The 19,945-nt window shown below is 33.9% G+C and overlaps 1 protein-coding gene across 3 annotated transcripts in view; it reads right to left on the bottom strand.

Annotated features, from left to right (window-relative positions):
- Positions 1–2,637: 2,637 nt before the first annotated feature.
- Positions 2,638–19,945, bottom strand: part of LOC148628442 (cyclin-G-associated kinase-like) — a 163,967-nt gene continuing 146,659 nt past the window's right edge. For 2 of the 3 annotated variants that reach the window (XM_088587597.1, XM_088587607.1), the window contains 3 exons: positions 15,711–15,859; positions 9,523–9,699; positions 2,638–3,277 (listed from right to left, as the gene is read on the bottom strand). In XM_088587597.1, the coding sequence (XP_088443723.1) occupies positions 3,173–3,277; positions 9,523–9,699; positions 15,711–15,859 (431 nt within the window). In that variant the 3' untranslated portion in view covers positions 2,638–3,172. Of the gene's footprint in view, positions 3,278–9,522; positions 9,700–15,193; positions 15,326–15,710; positions 15,860–19,945 lie in introns of those variants that run through there. The other variant, XM_088587616.1, reaches the window with a different exon arrangement.

The following is a 19,945-nucleotide window of genomic DNA, read 5'->3' as shown; positions in this document are numbered from 1 at the left end:
CATGGTGAGATCTAGCTGTGGTCTAATTTTCATTGTCATCTGTTAAGCCATCTTGGAGTTATTGTCCTTTTTGTACGTTTTTTTTTCATTTTCAATATTATTTCTTTCAAAAATCTTCTCCACTGACACTACTTGACCAATTGGTACAAAAATTTGTATGAATGTTCTTTGGGGTATCGTGCATAGAACTGATGTAGGGATTTTTGATCCGTCGAAAAAAATGGCCGCCATTACTAAAAATAGAACAAAAGGGTCAGACAGTAGTTTTTCGCATATATCTCCAAAACCAATAGGTTTAGCTAAATTCTGAGATAGGGTAAAAGTGTTCAGTATGATAAAATCTATCTGAGGTCAAATTTTCATTTTAATCAATTATGCCACGTTGGAGTTGTTGCCCTATTTCAAAGTATTTTTCTATTTTCAATGTTATTTCTTTCAAAAATCTCCTCTGACACTATTTTATCAATTGAAACAAAACTTGGTATGAGTGTTCCTTGGGGTATCCTGCATAGAACTGAAGTGGGGTTTTTTGATCCGTCGAAAAACATAAAACATGTCCGCTTTTACTAAAAATTGAATATAAAGGGGGGGGGGGTGGGGTGAGACAGTAGTTTTTCGCATATATTTCCAAAACTCTTAGGTTTAGCCAAATTCTTTCAATAGGTGAATTGCGACTCAGGCTTCTGGGAGCCTCTTGTTTAGCAGAATTATTTCTATAGCCGAAATAACCCTTATTATAAGGCCTTCAAAAGTCTTTAAGGATCAAATTTGTCAGGTGTCTCCTGAATTTTACGGTTTTCAGCCAATATCTTGAAAACTATAATAGATAGATAGAAACTTTCTACCGCTAAAACGATCCTCATGATTGTCTTACCAAAGACTTCTTAAGTCAAAGTTGTTGGACAACTCCTTGAAAGACAAAAAACAAGGTGAGCGATTCCTGGCATGGGAGCCTCTTGATTTTCATTCTTTGGCATAAATTTTAGATAAAAGCTCTTTAATGAATATATCTACTCCACTTGCTAGTGGTATTAGGGTTACAGTGTATATTACATGGGTGCCCCACGTGCTTAATCGTGTGACAGGTAGCTAGGTCACATGATACATGTACAGGTAAAGTTAAAGCGATTGTCCCTCTTCCTGTAAAAATAAAAGTTTTTGTGCATTCGTTTCTCAATCGTTATTTTTAAACCATGAACTTAATGCAAAAAATTTAAAATTTACAATATGAATTACTTTATTATTTAGTTTTCTTCCACATATATATATATATATATAATTTGTATCAAATTGATCCGATGGAGCAATGTAGAGAATAGAGTCGTCACATTCTGAGACGTTGTATATATATATTTGTTTTTTGTCTTTCAAGGAGTTGTCCAACAACTTTGATACAGACAAATTTGATCCCTAAAGACTTTTGAAGGCACGCGAAACTATATTTTTATATAGCCTAGCTGGCCGAGTGGTCTAGGGTGCTGTTGCCAGATCTCACAGCGGTATGATTTCGAGTGAACGACAAAAATTTGCTTCGCAACATCGCTGGGAATTTTTCAGACCCTTCTATAAGTTTACGTTATCTTCCCTGTATCAATTTGATCCGATGGAGCAATGTAGAGAATAGAGTCTTCACATTCTGAGACGTTGTATAATATTGATTTGTTGTGACATGCATCATTAATTTCTAACATCGTTGGGAATTTTTCAGACCCTTATATATATATATACCAATTATCCAGTAAGCAGAACAAGGCCTTATGGACCCTCATCCTTTGTAGTCATTCAGAAACTGAAAGTTCCGAGCTGTCGTACATAAGATTCTTGGCGTTTAAATATTGTAGTCAAGAAGTCTAAACCCAAGTATTCCGTTGGTTTTAGGCACGAGACCACATTAATTTTCAAGTGCATTCCAATATACACATTTTGAGCAGATTAAAGAAATTCCACTGGCGCAAACTGAATAAAACTTCTCTGGACTAACGATATGTACATACAGGATTTTATGTATAAATTGTAGAAATAAAATTTTCTACAATTGATACATAAAATTTATGTAATATATATATGCTTTCCCATTATTTTCCGAAATTAATACATATGACCCGGAGATGGGACAAACATGAACTGAGTTAAAAGTCCTAAATTTTAACCTTCTTTCACTGAACCAAATCACAACTTTTAGTCAGAATTGATTAATAAAAAAAATTCCCATGTTATTTTGACCTATTTTCTACCAATTTGAGCCAAAACCTCCAGTAAAAATATGAAAAAAGGGGAAGCTACCTACTAACCAAAGTTGGGTAATTAATTGTGTTCTCGTACCTGGAGAAAACAACGAAAACCAAGGGGAATTGTGTTCTCGTACCTGGAGAACCACACTGATAAATAATTAATTGGACGACCTGGTATTATTATCTCTTCCCTGTTGGAGATAAAATCTAAATTGGTTATAATGTTCAGTGGTAGTTGTGTAATTTTGGTAGGAATACTGTCTGCCTCATTTGTTATTTTTAAATCCCTGTTTGAACTTTTTCTACAAAAAATTATGCCTTCTTTCTTATTCTGATCTTTCTCTAATGGGTGTTAACAAATAGTTTGTTCAAAATACTGGATTAAAATAAAACAAAAGTCTCTGAATCTTGATATCCATTCAGTTGCTTATTTTAATATTAAAGACATATTACACACTTCTTCATACATGATTTAACATTTTGAATGACAGTTTATATGTACACACCATTCCTCTCCTCTCCTCTTCTTTTTTTCTAACTTAAGTTTTTTTTATGAAAAAACAGAATACTGCATTTATAAATAACAAATATGCATTCATTTCATAGTAGTTTACTTCCTTCTATCACATCTGATCCTTTTTATGTCTGTTAGCTTGTTTTCATGGTATGGAATTTGTTATACAATTTCATAGCGATCATACACATTTACAACAAATGTCTACAGATGCCATACAATGATACTCTTATATAACTGCAATTTCTGGAGCCCTATAAAAACAACACACAAATTCAAGTCTCTTCATCTAGATATTGAAATTTATAAGTAAAGACAAGTCAGATACATGTAGGTTAGTGTATATTTTTTAAAATTAAATCTGCAGAGTTTTCTTCCAAATAACCAGGCTAATAACCAGGACTGAATTAATGTCAAACATATTGCATTAGGAATACAGAGGTTTCATCCCTTCTTCTTCAAACTGGGACCAACCATCATTTAGCTCCATAAAGATCATTTTCGCCATTGGCTCATGTGGAGACCCAGTCAGCTAAAATTAAAAAGATATATCATGTTAAGATTCTCATAGTACAAGTTTGTAATAAAATATTCATATCATACTTACTGGTCAAAAGCTTTTCAATGCTCTCAAAACTGATATCAATGCATTTCCCTCGTCTTCACACTGCCCTGCACTACAGACATTGGCAGATTTGTACATATTTCCTTTTAGCTGTTCACTTTTATATATATATAATATGAAATATATAATCCATTCATGACGTATTTAAATGCATAATTTTAGTATTAACTCAAGAGTACTTTTCGATGAACAAAATACTGGGAAAGTTGACTCATGCCCTTTTGCCTGCAGAGTTTTTTTTTAACCAGGTAGAGCTTTTTGTGGTAGGCTCATAGATTCCATGATAACTGTAAATAAGAAAAGTCACAGAATAACAATCACTTTATCAATGAAAGCTGCCTAAGGGTCTGGCTTCTGTTTTTGAACTAGTATAGTGGACAAATATATATTCCTGAAACACCCTCTTACTGTGACAGTGGTGTTTATATTTTACAACTGGTCTGCTTTAATCGTGTCAGATTTTAATGAGTGCAATATATTCTATACATAAAAGCTTTTCACCAGGGGTACCACTAATCGATATCACAAACATACAAAAACATTTGCTAAGTTTTTTTCACCATTACACAACTTCGATACAGCAAGCATTCTGAGAGTATTGCAAAATAATACATAGTCCCCTACCGACTTTTTATATCACTGACCCAAATACTACCTTGGATCATCAAGTATAAATGACAAACTGAGGAAATGACCTTGATTTTGAACAGAAGAAGAAATATGGACCAAGACAAGAAGTATGTTCAAATCCATTTAACAGATGCAAGGACAATTGGACAGATTAGGTTTGTAAAAAAAAAAACAAAAAAACTCAATATCTTTACAAAAATCCTGTAGAAACTTAAAGTTGGTAACTTTGGAAAAAATCAGCAAAGCAGAATGAAATGTAAACTTGATCTGTAACTCATAATGATAAGGATAGACTCACATACCAAAAATCTGCTCAATATCTGCAAAATAAAGTGCAGAAAACTTTAATTTCTGTAAATTTTTCCAAGTTCGAGGGACAAAAAATCAGCAAAGCAGAACGAAACGTTAACTTGATGTGTAACTCATCAAGGTTGACTCACATACCAAAAACCAGCTGAATATCTGCAAGCCCTTAAAAAAAAAATGCAGAAAACTTTTTCCCGACTGACAGATAGATGAAGTGCAAATCTATAGTCGTCTTCAGCTAAAACCGTTAGGAGACAAACAAGAGGCTCCAAAGAGCCTGAATTGCTCTCCTGGATAAATTGTTGCTTTTCAAGGGCAATAACTCTAACAAGGAGTTGTCCAACAATTTTGACTCATAAAGACTCTGCTAGTACTTATCGTAAGGATCATTTCAGCAATAAAAAGTTTCTATCTATTGTAGTTTTCGAGATATTGGCTGAAAATGGCTAACATAATTTTTCGCCTTTCAAGGGAGATGTCAGATAACTTTGATCTAATGCAAACTTTTGTAGGCCTTATAATAAGGATCATTTCGGCAATCAAATGTTTCTTTCAATCTATCATAGTTTTCGAGATATTGGCTGAAAACTGTAAAAAACATTTCAACATACGGTTGGCATTCCTATGGGAACAAATTGTGCTCCTTTACTTGCTGACCTATTATGAACTCTTATGAGGCTGACTTTATAGCTGATCTGATCCAAAAGAGAGAACTTCGTTTAGCTAGATCCAATAATCTCATTTTCTAATATATAGATAGTGTATTATCATTAAACAATCCCAGTTTCGGGATTTGATACATCGTATCTACTCCAAAGAACTTGAGCATGTTGAGATAAAGGATACTACAAACACTGTGACGTCATCCTCATATCCTCACCTACACTTACAGATCAATGGTAATGGAAAACTATTGACCAAACTATACAACAAACATGATGACGTTTCATTCCACATTGTCAACTTTCCTTTCTTCTTTGGCAACATCTCTTCAGCACCTGCATATGGGGTTTTCATATCACAACTCATATGTTATGTCAGAGATTGCAGTAACTACCCACACTTTATGTTTTGCACTAGACTTATTGCAATTAAGCTTCTGGAACAAGGTTATGTTGCTACACGATTGAAGTCATCACTACAGAAGTTTTATGGTAGTCATTTATGTCTACCCCAGACTTGACTTTTTATAAGCAACTCAGCGGATGTTTCTAGAAAAGCAGAGGATGCTTACCCTACCGGTGCACCTGGTTGATGCTCCCACTTTTTACTGGAGTCTAAGATGCTCATTTACTTTTGTTACTTTGTATGTACTGGTATTATTTTGGTTATTTTATGTTCTTTGTTGTTTGTTTTTGATGTCTGGTTTTTGTCCCTGGATTACATTCTTTTGATTTCTGCTGGAATCTTGGTTCCCTTGATTACTTTTCCATCTTTCAAGGGCAATAACTGTAACAAGGAGTCGTCCCACAATTTTGATATCTTGCAGACTTTTATAGGCATTACATTTAGGATCATCTGGGCAATTGAAAGAATTAAGCTAAAATTAATAGTTTTGGAGATGTATGAGAAAAAACGTCTGATTGACCCCTATGTTCTATTTTTAGTAACAGCATCCATGTTTTTTGACAGAACAAAAATCCCAACATCAGTTCTTTGCAGAACATCCAAAGAAATATTCATACCTAGTTTGGTTCTAATTGGTCTGGTAGTTTCAGAGAGGATTTTTGGAAGAAATAACATTAAAAATAGGGAGAATGTTGTAGAAAAGGACAATAACTACAACATGGCTTAACAGATTAAAACAAAAAAAATTGACTACAGATAGCTCTCATCACCCTGAACAATTTTTACCCAAAGTGTGAGATATATGCTAAAAACGTCTGTCTGACCCCTACTTTCTGTTTATAGTAACAGTGGCCACATTTTTGGGATCAAAAATCCTCACAACAGTTCTATGCAGGATACCCCAAGCAAAATTCATACCAAGTTTGGTTCCAATAGGTTAAATGGTGTCAAAGGAGAAGATTTATGAAAGAAATGACATTAAAAATAGCAAAAATTGTCCCAAAAGGGCAATGACTTCATTATAGCATATTAAAATTAAAATCAGACCATAGATAGATAGTTCCCATCACGTGAAACACTTTTACCCATGTCAGAATTTGGCTGAACCTAACGGTTTTGGAGATATATTGCGAAAAACTACTGTCTAACCTATATTCTATTATTTCTGCAAATAAAATTAAGATCTTGTCTTCAAATCAACTGAAGATTTGAGGGACTCCTTTTTTACCTTGAAAGATATTTAGTAATAACTCAGCATTTAGGGAATTTAGTTCTTGCAGTTATGTGTCCAGAAGCATTAAATGTGTTAAGCTTGTTCCAGTTAACACACTAATCAGTCAAAATCTCCATCCTATCAGTAATAAACAGGAAGTAAAGAGCAGTGATTTTGACCAAGTAAAATTGGAGGGATAATTCATATTGATAAAAGTGTCTAGATTTGGAGTCTAGTCTAGTCTTAAGATGACATTGGTTTTATTTGAGTATAATTACACTGCAGGATAAATAATCTGCTAATATAGTTTTTGAATGTAAATGCAAATTAACTAATGGACAGGTTTATTAATTTGGGAAAAAGGTGAAATAGAACAAAATTTGTAAATGTGTGTGAAGCTGGATACTGTTTAACTATTGATTACAGTTTAAACTACAGAAATTGGAAGTATTGATTGACATTCAGTTTATACATATGAGGAAAAAAAAACAGTTACAAAAAAAAGTATAAAAAACAGTTATAAAAGAAGTATAATCTCAAGTTTTATTTTACATCATGCAATATTTAAAACTTTCTTCATGCTACATTTTTCACAGCCCCGTGCAGGTCCGGGTGTTAAAAAAATAGGCCTGCAGCAGCACTAAGCTTGTCGTAAAAGGCGACTAAATAGTGCTCAGAACCCTAGCCAGGGGCTAGGGCGCTCTGCCCACTGAGCAACTGGGATGTGTGCCCCAGGTGGTGGAATGGGGTACCCCTGGCGTGTTACATGCTGGGGTTGTCAGGCTATAATACGGAAAACCTGACCGCAAACCATAGTGGTGCAACGCGTTGGGAAAGATGCCACGTTCCTCGCACATTAAAGAACCCTACTGTGGTATTCTCCCGGAGTAGGAACCATAGGGCTCCGCCACAGGAGGCTGAATTGGCCGACCCTACCCATCTCTCCCTATTTCCAGTGGCAATCAAAATTTGTCAACCCCATTGTCCTTGTGTCCCATCCCTTTTTCATTTCATCATCATTTCATGTTCATTTTATCATCAATTTCATGTTCATCGTCTAAATATAGCTGAAATATTGCTGCTCGGAAGTTAAACCCCAACAAACAAACAAAAAAACAAACATTTTTCACAAGATTCAAAAACCTTCAGTACTAACAGCACTCTGATATGTCATTTGATGTGGGCTTTTGATATTTGGCATGTGGGTAGATCACATAAAGATTATGTGACAAGTGCCATGGATTTTGGCCTATGATCGTGAACTTCAAAGTCAAATTCCTATTTTTTTTTGGTGATAAACTGGTGTCCACGCTGTAACTTCTATTGCCATCACTTGGCATTCGTCGTTGTCACTTAAAATTTTTCAAAACTCTTCTACTCTGATGCTACTTGACCAACTAGAACAAAACTTGGTATGAATCAAAAACCCAAAAAGTTAAAACCAGGACACAAGTTTGTCACTGAAAAACAGAAATTTGACCATGAGGTCAAAGTTCAAGGTCATAGACCAATATCCATGGTACACAACACATCATCTTTAGGTGATCTAACCACATGCCAGACATCAAAAGCCCTTATTGAAAGACAAAAAAGTTACAGCCTGGACACAATTAGTAATGTACTGCCAACAGAGTGAACACTATAGGGCCACTTTTAATGGCGGGGCCCTAATAACAATTAAGGGACAATTGTTACAAAACAATGGCTTAGATCTTTCCCTACAGCTTGTGTCCATTTTCTTTGTGCTGTTATTAAGTATTACCCTCTGTGTAATCCAAAATGGAAGGAAATGATTTCAATGCTTATTATTATTATGGTAATGCACAAATTGAATACACCAACCTTAATGTTCCTTGAACATGCAATTGATTCATAAGATCTTCTCTTAATGTCAACTCAAAGTGGTGAACAAATGTTCACTCCCAAATCTAAATTGAAAGGACTGATGTTACCATCAAGTCAAATATCTCTCTGTTATTGAATCTTGATATCAAATAACTACCAATCACTTTCATACATCATAAAAGGCAAAGTGCAATAAAATTAAAAATATTACAAATTATTTCTACAAGTAATACTTCAAGGAACTTTGTTTTGGAAGCCAAAACTACATTGCAGTATTAATTGTGCTGGACACCAACACAGATGTTCCCTAAATGTTCCCATTGTCACAGGAGTCTCCAAAATCAATTTCTGCAGCTCTACATTTTTTTTTTATAATTTTTTAACAGGTGACAATTTATAAAATTTTAATATGGCCAACTGTAAGCCTTTGTGATGGCCTGTTTTAAAACTAAATATGAAGTCTATGAATTTTTTTCCTAATATTTATGATTTTTTTTCATCTTTAAATGGCAGCCATTTCGGATCTGCGGCCATGTTTGAAAATTCAGATAGCAATTGCACAATTTGCATATGACATCCTTTTTTGTGGCAAGTTTGGTTCCAATCTGTTCCACCGTTTGTGAGAAGATATGCAGACAAAAGCAGAAGAATAATAAGAAACAGAACAAAAACAATAAATTCCCCCCATTTCATTTGGGTAAAAATTGTATTAATTGTGTTGTTACCCAAATGTTCCCATTGCAACAGGAGCTCCTAAAATCAGTTTCTATGGCTCTATGAAGTTTGTTTTTTAATTTAAAAATTCTTTTTATTTCTGGCTGTTTTAATTTTATATGACTGCTGGAAGTCCTTGTTGTAGCCTACTCTTATACTAAATTTCAAGTGTCTCAGAAAATTTCAATATGCACAAATTATTGCCCACCTCCAAGTGGTGACCAATTTTATGTCACAACTTTGTACCAATAGGTTACATCATTTGGAATCCTAGAGCAGAAAAATTTCTAGCAAAGCATAGTAAGGTGTGTTACACAAGTAACTGTTTGCAACTTGTATCAAATTTGTAAAAAGAACACCCAATGAATTAAGTTACCTTATCAGGATGAACAGCCAACACAGCCTTTCTGTACCATTTTTTGACCTGTTCTGGAGAAACAAGGTCATGCATTCCTATTTGCTTCCATCTCTCCTCCCCATCCCATAATACAGTGTGTAAAGAGCACAATAAAGCCCTTATATTTCTCTCTTTACCCTGGGTCCATTGCAATATCTGAAATAAATTGAACATGTTATTGTTAAATGCCCTGAGGGAAACAGCTTGATTCCACCCAAAGCTATCTCCCATTCCCTACAAAGGGATTTTTCTCAAAAGAAATTGAATAAATGGATGGATTTTGTTCAAATATATTGCATTAGAGCTACAACAAGATGCCCTTTTTTGATGACCCCTTATGGCAACCCAACTCAAGATCATAGGAGCCATACCAACACACAAAGTGTAAAGAACACTTGGAGTATGGAAAAGAAGATTGTTTTCTCCACTCTGAGGTACTGTAATCACTAAATTGAATTTAGGAAACAGTTAATTTTATACAGGTCATAGGATTCATCATTTAAATTATGTATTTGATTTTTAAATAAAAAGCCACTTTTGATACAATAGCTTTTCAAAAGCAGTTAAAAACAATATTAAATTTGTGATACATGGGGCAAGTCACCTTCCGTACACATATTGCCCTGAACCTAAAAATTCAGATGTGGCACATTATTTTCACCCTAAAAACCACATTATACAAAAATCTGAGCATTTTGAAGTTTTCGCGAAAAAAACTCAGTATGTCATTTTCACCCTAAAAATTAAATTTCATCCAAATTGGAGTATTTTGAAATTCTGGTGGGAAAACAGTTCCATGCCAACAAGCAACATATTTTTCTGTTTTTTTTCTGGAATATCAAACTGTACCACTATACCAAATTTCAAGTGCCTAGACAACTAGTCTTCCAAGATATTGCAGTGTCGTATATTTTGACCACTTTTCCTTAATTGGCAGCCATTTCAAAATGACCGCCTTTTTTGAAGTTTTAAAAACTTTAGGTACAACTTCAGATGGTACCACATATATGTGCAAATTTTCGCAAGAACCAGCCTTGCGGTTTCATAAAATTTTGCCAGAAAAGTTCATTGATGGGAAGAAGGAAGATGACAGAAAGAAAAAAATTAAAGTTTACATTTCACAAAACATGGGGCAAGTCAACTTCCATACACATATTGCCTTGAATCAAAAAAATTAAGCTGTGGCACATTATTTTCACCCTAAAAACCAAATCATACCCAAATCTGAGCATTTTGAAGTTTTGGTAAAAGTGACTTTAACATGGTCTTGAAATTCCAACTTTATATTCAGCATGTCATTTTAAGCCTAGAAACCAAATTTGATCAAAATCAGGGCATTTTAAAATGTTAAAATTTTGGAGGGAAAATGGGTTGCCATGGAAAATCTTCTGTGTTCTATTTTCAGTTAAGGCTGCCATGTTCTTCAAAGGATAAAAAATCCCCACTGTTCTATGCAGAACACCATCAGGAACATTGATACTAAGTTTGGTTCTAATTGGTCAAATAGTTTCAGAGGAGAATAGTTTTGAAATACTTGACCACGACCAAGGATGACAGATGCCAAGTGATGGCAATTTCATGGGCCCCTTTGACCCCTTATAACTCAAAAACAGATATCTGTAATATGTAAATTATGCAGGCAGAGATTTTCATTAGGAATCCAACAAAAACAAGTGATACTGTTTTGGGAGCAAAACACAAAAGTCACCAAAACTGGCATATAGTCAAATTCATTCAAATTCTGAAGACACCATTGAAATTAAAATGCAATTTTTATAGTGGAAATAAGCTGAAAATTGACTGAAATATATAGTACTGAAAAATGACAAAAATTCAAAAAGTGTGAAATGACAGAAAAGGCAATTACTGAATTTACCGAAAGAAATTCATTACTTGTGATGGCAGCCAACACCTAGCTCAAATTGTAAATTGAGCTGCAGATTATTAATCTGGATGATTTAAAGAACCTTTGAATTTTTTACCGTGTTGGTGACCATGGACACTTTGTGTTTGGGGACTTGATAATAATAAAGCAAAATAGGGCAAAAACAGTAAGTCGCAGAACTTTGTTTTGGTGACTTAAATATATAGAAATCAGACAAAAAATAATGAAGAGGCTCACAGGAGCCTGAATCGCTCACCCTGTTAACTTTTGCATTTCAAGGGCAATAAATCTCACAAGGAGTTGTCTGAGAAATTTGATCATCACAGACTTTCGTAGACCTTATCATAAGGATCATTTCAGCAAAAGTTTCTTTCTGTCATGAAGATATTGGCTAAAAACTGAAAAAAAAAAACATTTTTCACCTTTCAAGGGCAGTAACTCTATTAAGGAGTTGTCTGACAACTTTGATCCATGAAGACTTTTGTAGGCCTCATAATAAGGATCATTTTGGCAATTTAAAGAATTTGTCTAACCTAGCGGTTTTGGAGATGTATGAGAAAAACTTCTGACTGACCCCTTTGTTCTATTTTTACCATCGACGGCCTTGTATTTTCGATGGATCAAAAATCCCCACGTCAGTTCTTTGCACAATACCATAAAAAACATTCATGCGAAGTTTATGACTGGTTCAGTAGTTTGAGAGAAGAGTTTTGAAAAATTGTTAACGATGATGATGGACGAAGGGCGCCAAGTGATGGCAATAGCTCATACAGCCTTAGGCCAGGTGAGCTAAAAAGGGGAATAACTGTAAAACAGATAAAAAAAAAATTTGACCAGAGATAGGTCTCCTCATTTTGAACACTTTTACCCACCTCAAAATTTGGCTAAACCTAAAGGTTATGGGAGATATATGCAAAAAAACTTCTGTCTGACCCTTATGGTCTATTTTTAGTATTGGCAGCCATGTTTTTCAACAGATTAAAAATCCTCACATTAAGTCCATGCAGAATACCCTAAGGAACATTCATACCAAGTTTCTTTACCCCTTATTCTTAAAATTAAGTGGCCACAAATTCCAAATTATATTGAAACCTTCCTTTAGTGAATAGTAAAATCATATCAAAATTTCAAAACAATTGGTCAACCACAAGTAAAGTTATTGCACAGGAACAAAGTGTCCACAGACCACACAAAAAATACTGCAAAAATTCACTGTAGCATAAAAAGTTGATTTTTTGTGGTGTGGACTCTTTGACCCCTTACAACTCAAAAATCGTAAAAGATATCTGAAATTTGACCCAAAGAAATGTAGGCTGGTCATCAGAATTTTATTGACAAAAATTTTCGAAATTGGTCCAAAAATTAACTAGACATTGGGACAATAGGACTAATACCCTTGCAGCCTGTTGAACCCTGTATATTTGGGGACTAATGTGGACACACTAATGGTGAATACACTAAGCACTCTTTACATACAACTTTGCTGCCATTTCTATAACACCCAACTCCAAACCACAATTGGTACTATTTTTTGGTTGTTGATAACACAATGACAGATTATGACCACAAATTTACTTCAAACAGAAATTCCAGACATTATATGCACATCCAAATATGGTAATTTAATACCCCATTAAGTTTCATACTAATCCTGCAAGTTGTCAACAATGCATGAGACCAAGTTTTGCTGAAAAACACCTAAGTCCAAGTCATCATTTCATCAATTTTTGCCCAAACATAAATTCTTGACAATACACACATCTCAATATGGTAATCTAACACTGCATTAAGTTTTATTACAATCCTGCAAGTCGCTAAGGAGGAGTTGTGGACATGTTGTGCTGAAACATGGTTAGTTTTTAACAAACATCACTTCTACAATTTTTTTACAAATATAAATTCCTGACAATTCAAACATCCCAATATGGTAATCAAACACCCTATAAGTTTAGGAGGAGTTGGGGACAACATATGACTAAGTTTTGCTGAAAGAGTAATCTAGGGAACCTAGATTCTAGCAGAAATCAAAAGAATGTAATCTAGAGACAAAGAACAGACATGGAAAACGGATACACACAACAAAGAACATAAAATAACCAAAATAATATATACAAAGTAACAAAAGTAAATGAGCAACTTGGACTCCATGAAAAATGCAATAGAAATCATTTCTACAATGTTTGTCCAAATATAAATTCCTGACAGTATGCACATCTCCATGGGGTTATATCACATCCCACAAAGTTTCATAACAATGCTGCAAGCAACTTTGAAAATAGTTCAGACAGACAGGGTGAAACCTATATACCCCATACTTCGTTTGCAGGATATAATAAACAGCTGTGCTAAGAGCGCAAGATACGCCCATCCGTAAAAATAGCTGATGGTATAAATTTTAGAAAACAATAACCTGATTTCTGATTACCAAAAAATTAGCCTGTATATATAGTGAGCAAAGTTTTTTCTTCAGTTATTCAAAAAGTATAAATGATCTTACAACTGTTTGACACGATGAAAGTATACAATAGCATTAAAAAGGGATTCTTTGTTTTTGAACTAGATAAAACTATAATAAACTACAGAATTGAAAACTGGACAAATAATTCAGTATGTAATAATATTATTATGAGGTAAGTCCTACAGTTAATAGTACAATTCCTTCTACTTCTACTGTAAGGAAGTCCATATTGCCTTGTGGTCAGAATAATAAGTTTCTAGGGTACCACTCTGATAATTGTCAGTATTCATAAAAATCAAATCTATTGTAGAATTGAAGTCGTTTGTTGGTCCCAATATAATACAGCTTTTCAAAACAGTAAGTAAGCAGCAATCTTATGTCGTGGTAATTACATCAGATTTGACAACAACATAGATTTTTAAGTAAATAAAGTTCCGTAACTCTGAAACGACAAATAAATAATTCTTCAAAATCGAAAGGGAGCATTCTTCCGTGAATATTAATATTGTGCTAAAATTTCTTTTGAATCCGTAAAAGTGAATTTGAGTGATGGACGGAAGGACCAATGGACGGACGGACGGACAATGGTATACCATTATACAACCATAATCTAGCATGTCTATAAAACAGTATGCAAAATTTCAAGAATAGTATCAGTACAGCTGAGTTATTACATCAGATTTGACAATAATATAAATTTTTACGTGAATAAAGTTCCATAACTCTGGAACAACAAATAAAAAATTCTTCAAAATCGAAAGGGAGCTTTCTTCCGTTAATAATAATATTGTTTCATTTGAATCCGTAAAAGCAAATTTGAGTTATCGCGCAACGTGTGAATTGACGGATGGAAGGATGGATGGACGGACAACAGTATACCATAATATGTCCCGTCTATATAGACGGGTGCATAAAAAATCGATATTTGGGGATGTGTGGCCTCTTTGAACCCTTCTAACTTGAAAATTGTAAGAGATATCTGAAATCTGATTGAAACATGCAGGCATGTATTTTCATAAGGATTCCAATAAATAAAAAAAAATAAAATCGGACCAAAAATAAAAAAGTTGATTTTTCTGGGCATGGTCCACTTTTGAACCCTTTTTAGACCAAAACAGTTGAAGATAAGCCTACCTTTGAAAAAGTTTCAAAATATAATTTCAAAAAGAACAGATCGACATCTGAACCATAAAAATTGAATCAACAATTAGCTTTTTCTATCAATTTTAATGATAATACCTATTTTCTGCTTTTAGCCCCTTATTTCCAAAAGGGGCGGGGCAAAAACCTCCAAAAAGTATAGGGCCTTCCTTTTTGTCCCTTAATGAATAATGTTTTGTACCATTAGAATCAATTTGTTCAACATGTCATACATAGTTTTCCTTTCCTCTTTCTTCTATCCTGGACATGACTTTTGATGAACAACTCGGCAGCTGTTTCTAGAAGAGAAGAGGATAGTTACCTTATTGGTACACTCGGTCCAAGCTCCCAGTTTTTAGTAGCGTCCAAGTTGCTCATTTACTTTTGTTTCTTTATTATTTTAGTCATTTTTGTTCCTTGTTGTGTGAGTCTTGTTTTTCTGTCTGGTCTTTGTCCCTCCATTGCATTCTGTTTTTTTTTTATTTCAGCTAGAATCTTGGTTCCCTTGATAACTCTTTTAAAAAGATTGGATAAGTTTTACTAAAGTTTTCGTAAATTTAACTAAAGTTTACAGATTCCAAAGACAACAACAACAGGGTGATACCATTATAAGACACAAAATTTTTGCGGTTGTATAAAAAGTATAACCAACAAGCAGGTTTCTTTTTATCATGTGCAAATTACCTTGAGTTTTTCTGGGTCCATTTCTTCCTCCAGCTGCTTCTGTCTCATACTGGAAATAGTTTTTGGCTCATCAGGTTTTGAGGATGCTGAAAATCCCTGTGATCCAAGTAAGTCTTCAAATGCATTGTTTGATACTGTAGGCTTAGGGCCTAAAAATAAAGCATGAACAGATAAAGAAATCTTATTGAGCATGCAAAAAAAATATCCCACAATTGCACTTAAAAGAAAAGTTCATTCTATGTACAATACAAAAGAAATTTTTTTTTAAAAAATGGGATCTCCCTAACTGACATCTGTGAAAATCAATACCATCTAAGTTTTTATTGCTACTAAAGATTCAATTGACTTCGAACAAATGAAATAATGAATGATCTATGCAGGTAACAAACCTAAATCATTATTTAAGTCCACCTACAAAAAAAAAAAAAAAAAAAATTGTCCCTTTTGACCAATTTCAGTCAATTCAATCCCATCCAAGCTATTATAGATACTTACTTTACACCAAAACTGAAGAAAATTGGTTAAAAAATTGGGGTGCTTACCAGATGACAAGCCTCGATCACTTAATTTATTAATCTGGTCTCTCTTGACTGATTTCAATGAAAACAACCCCATCCAAGTTGTTTTTGTTACTAATCATTCATCAAACATTTGAAGAAAATTGGTCAAGAAATAAAGGCAATATTTTGGCAACAACTTGTTACTGTGGATGGATGGATGGAGCAAAAAGAAAACATTTGTTGCATGGGGTATATAATGTGTATAGATTTACAGAAGATTCAAATAAAAATTTAGTGTATTGTTAGAGATATATTTACAGAACACTGCAGCTTCATTATTTTGTGTGTGTTCATTGACTGTAAATAAAATGTCTTAACTTATACCATTGTAGCGGGTCATTTTGGTGGGAGTAAAATTTTGCCATTTTGAGGCAAAAAGGTATGCCAAAGTTTTGGTAATTCTAATTTTGGCAGATGTAAGTTGTGCTCTACACATCTAAGCTAAGAGTAAATATTTCAAAGAATTTATTTTGGCATTTTTTTTATACAGACTGCTATAAAATGGCAAAATTCCCATCCTGCGAAAATTTTCTGCTATATGGTATGTTATTTTTACATACATTTTTGCATGAACTAATGTCAGTGGTTTTATCAATTAAATGAGATCTGCAAAATCATGATACATGGGGATTATTGATTTTGGAAGCAAAAGCTTGTAGGTGAGTTTAAATACAGAATCCAAAACATTAGACATGTTCTGTTCTCCCCACCCCTTTTTTTTCAGAATTTGGGCATTTTGTAATTATTTTAAGAAACTTTTTAGAGTTCTAACTGTTAAGTACTCAGTAATTATTTATTTGTTTACATTATTATGATATTTGTCTTGTAACAGTGAATGTTGTGATAGATTTGCAGTAGTGGAAAGTACCAAATTATTTTTAGAAACCAAGTCAGATTGCTGAAAACTACCATAATCATAATGCAAGATTTTGACTGTAATATCTTATTGGAATGCTAGTTTCTTGAATTCTATTGCATATCTATTTAACCTACATAATAAATGATAGTTATTTTTCTAATCTTCTTGCTTTGATAATAAGCTACAGTTTAATACTGACATTTATCTGCCTGGTTCAATATAAGGAGAATGGATATGGTGAGTATGTCAAAGAGACAACAACCCCACTGGCATGAAAAATGTTAGCCCAAAGCAACCCAAACAAGAAATACAAAGACCAGAAATTCTTGACTTGGGGCGGGCACAAAAAATGTGGTCAGGTTAAAGTAAGATCACAACCCTCCCCCATTTAAAACTGGCCACTGTGGAAGAAATATTACACAATTAAACATACCTAAAAATCACTTAAAAAAAGTCAGAGTCCATTGTTAAAACATAAATAAAAAACTGATTCTATGTCACACAAATGCACAAACAAAGGAATACTAGCAGCTAACTGAAATGATAGTTCCAGACCAGTTTAAACCTACAAAAAGTTATGTTCTCATTGTATGTACTGGTACCGTAATATCAATCCCAATTCTTTCCATGCAGGGTACATTGTAAGTCATACAATAAGGACACAACCAATGATGTGCCGAAAACTACTTATATAGTATGCAAGTTTCTATGTAAAGACTGTATGACCGAATCAATCTTAATACCAGAAAATGCTATCTTAAACTGTTTGACAACATGTTCATTGCAACAGTTGCATAGTTCACATTTGTTACAATCATAATTTATTTTAATACATGTAAATATCATGCCTGGGCAAGCTTAAGAAAAAAAAACCACCACAAAATCAACAAGAAATCTGTGAGCAGTGACTCACTAGAGATACAACCACTTTCAATCATGATAAAAGGAAAATAAACTAAGTCCTAGGTAAACAGGAAGTTGTAGTTGAATTTGTCTAAAAATGAATCCCAACATATGGCATACCTAGATTTAAAGTCTTTGTGATGAGAAGTTGCTGAGGAAAGTGCAACAAAACTTTCAACTTTCCAAAGTATAAAGTCAAAAAAGTCCTTGGTAAACAGGAAGTTGTCAGATTTTTCTGAAAACAAATCCCAACATTTGACATACCTACAAGAATGTGTTAAAACTTCAAGCTGCTGTAACGAGTAGTTGCTTAGGAAACTGATGGAAAAAATTGTCACGGACACATGAAAACATGGACAAAGGTAAAAAACAGTATATCCCCTCTCCTTCAGAGTGGGGCATAAATAAAAGAATAAAATCTTTCATACCTACGTTTATAACATTCCCAGACAATGCATAAACATACCTGACAATGTAAGAAAAATAGAGAATACAGCATTATAGGAGTGTCCATCAAAGGAAGGCAACCATAATTTTCTTGTATTTTACATCCATTGCTTTCAATTAAATTATTCACATGCACCAAGTGTGTTTCACAGAATCTTGCAGCATATGAACAGATTATTGAGATAGTGTACAAATAGTGCATGTTAAAACTAACAAGTTTTCCATTAGACCAAATAAAATTAACTAGTACATTTTCATTCCCTCCTACCCCTAATAAAATTGACAATATAAAAAACCAAGAGGCTCCCAGAAGCCTGAGTCACATTTCAGCTATTGAAAGAATTTGGCTTAACCTGTTTTGGAGATATAAGCGAAAAACTACTGTCTGACCCCTATGCTCTATATTTAGTAACAGTGGCCATGTTTCGACAGATCACAAATCCTCAAATACATTTCTATACCATGTTTGTTTCTAATTGGTCATAGGAGAAGATTTTTGAAAGAAATAACATTAAAAATATTCCTCAGGTACAGTTTATTGTTTGTGTACATGGAACTGTGACGAAGGGAAGTTTCAGTAATGTCAATTTTCAAAGTCAATAGACTGTGACTATGGGGCATATATTCATGAAAGAGTTATGGAACTCTGTCAAATAAAAGGTTTATCATCTTCTGGTCCAGTGATCATCCTCTAAGTTTCGGACACTGAAAGCAGTGTTAAATAGCACTTGCAACAGTGAAATTACAATCAATGACCCAATATCCACTACTATATAATTTATTTGTTATGATACCACACCTAGATGCTGTCCCCTTTCATGATAATAGCAATATAGAATGGTGAGATGTGTAACGTAATAGTTATCAATTGCCTCCATCTCTAATCATCAGTGTGTCATCCAAAATAGGGTCTAGATAACATAAAGATGACTTTACACCAGCTGTTGCCTTTCAAGTCAGTTTCTCAATATCCTTGCTGAAATGAGCTTTTTGAACCATGCGCAATATTGCAATTTCCACTTTCTGAAGATCCTAAACAGTAAGTACACTGTACATGAGACCCAAGTCCATTATCAAACCAACACAGTTCATCAACGCTTTGCATTTTCTCAATCTGAAAAGCTACAAGTCTGTCCAGTATTATTTAGTTTCAACTTCATACACAGAAAAAGCATGAGCTGTCATCTTTCAAACATGTGGATGTGGAAATCAACGTAATCATTTGATCGAGGTAAGTTTCATCTGCCATAGATATTGTAGACCAGCAAATCAATACTGTCCATGCGTAGTGGCTCCTCTTAATACGATATATGCCTGAATTTCTGCAAGGTGATCTCTGATCTGCTGATGATTGCCAATAAACACATGGAATTGATTTGAATCATTCATAATATATCCTAACGAAACTAAGCTATCTTTGCCCAAAAATAAGCGTAACAACAATATTACCGAAGACTAATCTGATT

This window comes from Perna viridis, chromosome 1, assembly GCF_037379345.1.
Source record: "Perna viridis isolate PV_CMFRI_1.1 ecotype Kerala chromosome 1, ASM3737934v1, whole genome shotgun sequence".
In the NCBI taxonomy this organism is placed as follows: Eukaryota; Metazoa; Mollusca; class Bivalvia; order Mytilida; family Mytilidae; genus Perna; species Perna viridis.
This window is presented reverse-complemented; position numbering and strand designations above follow the sequence as displayed.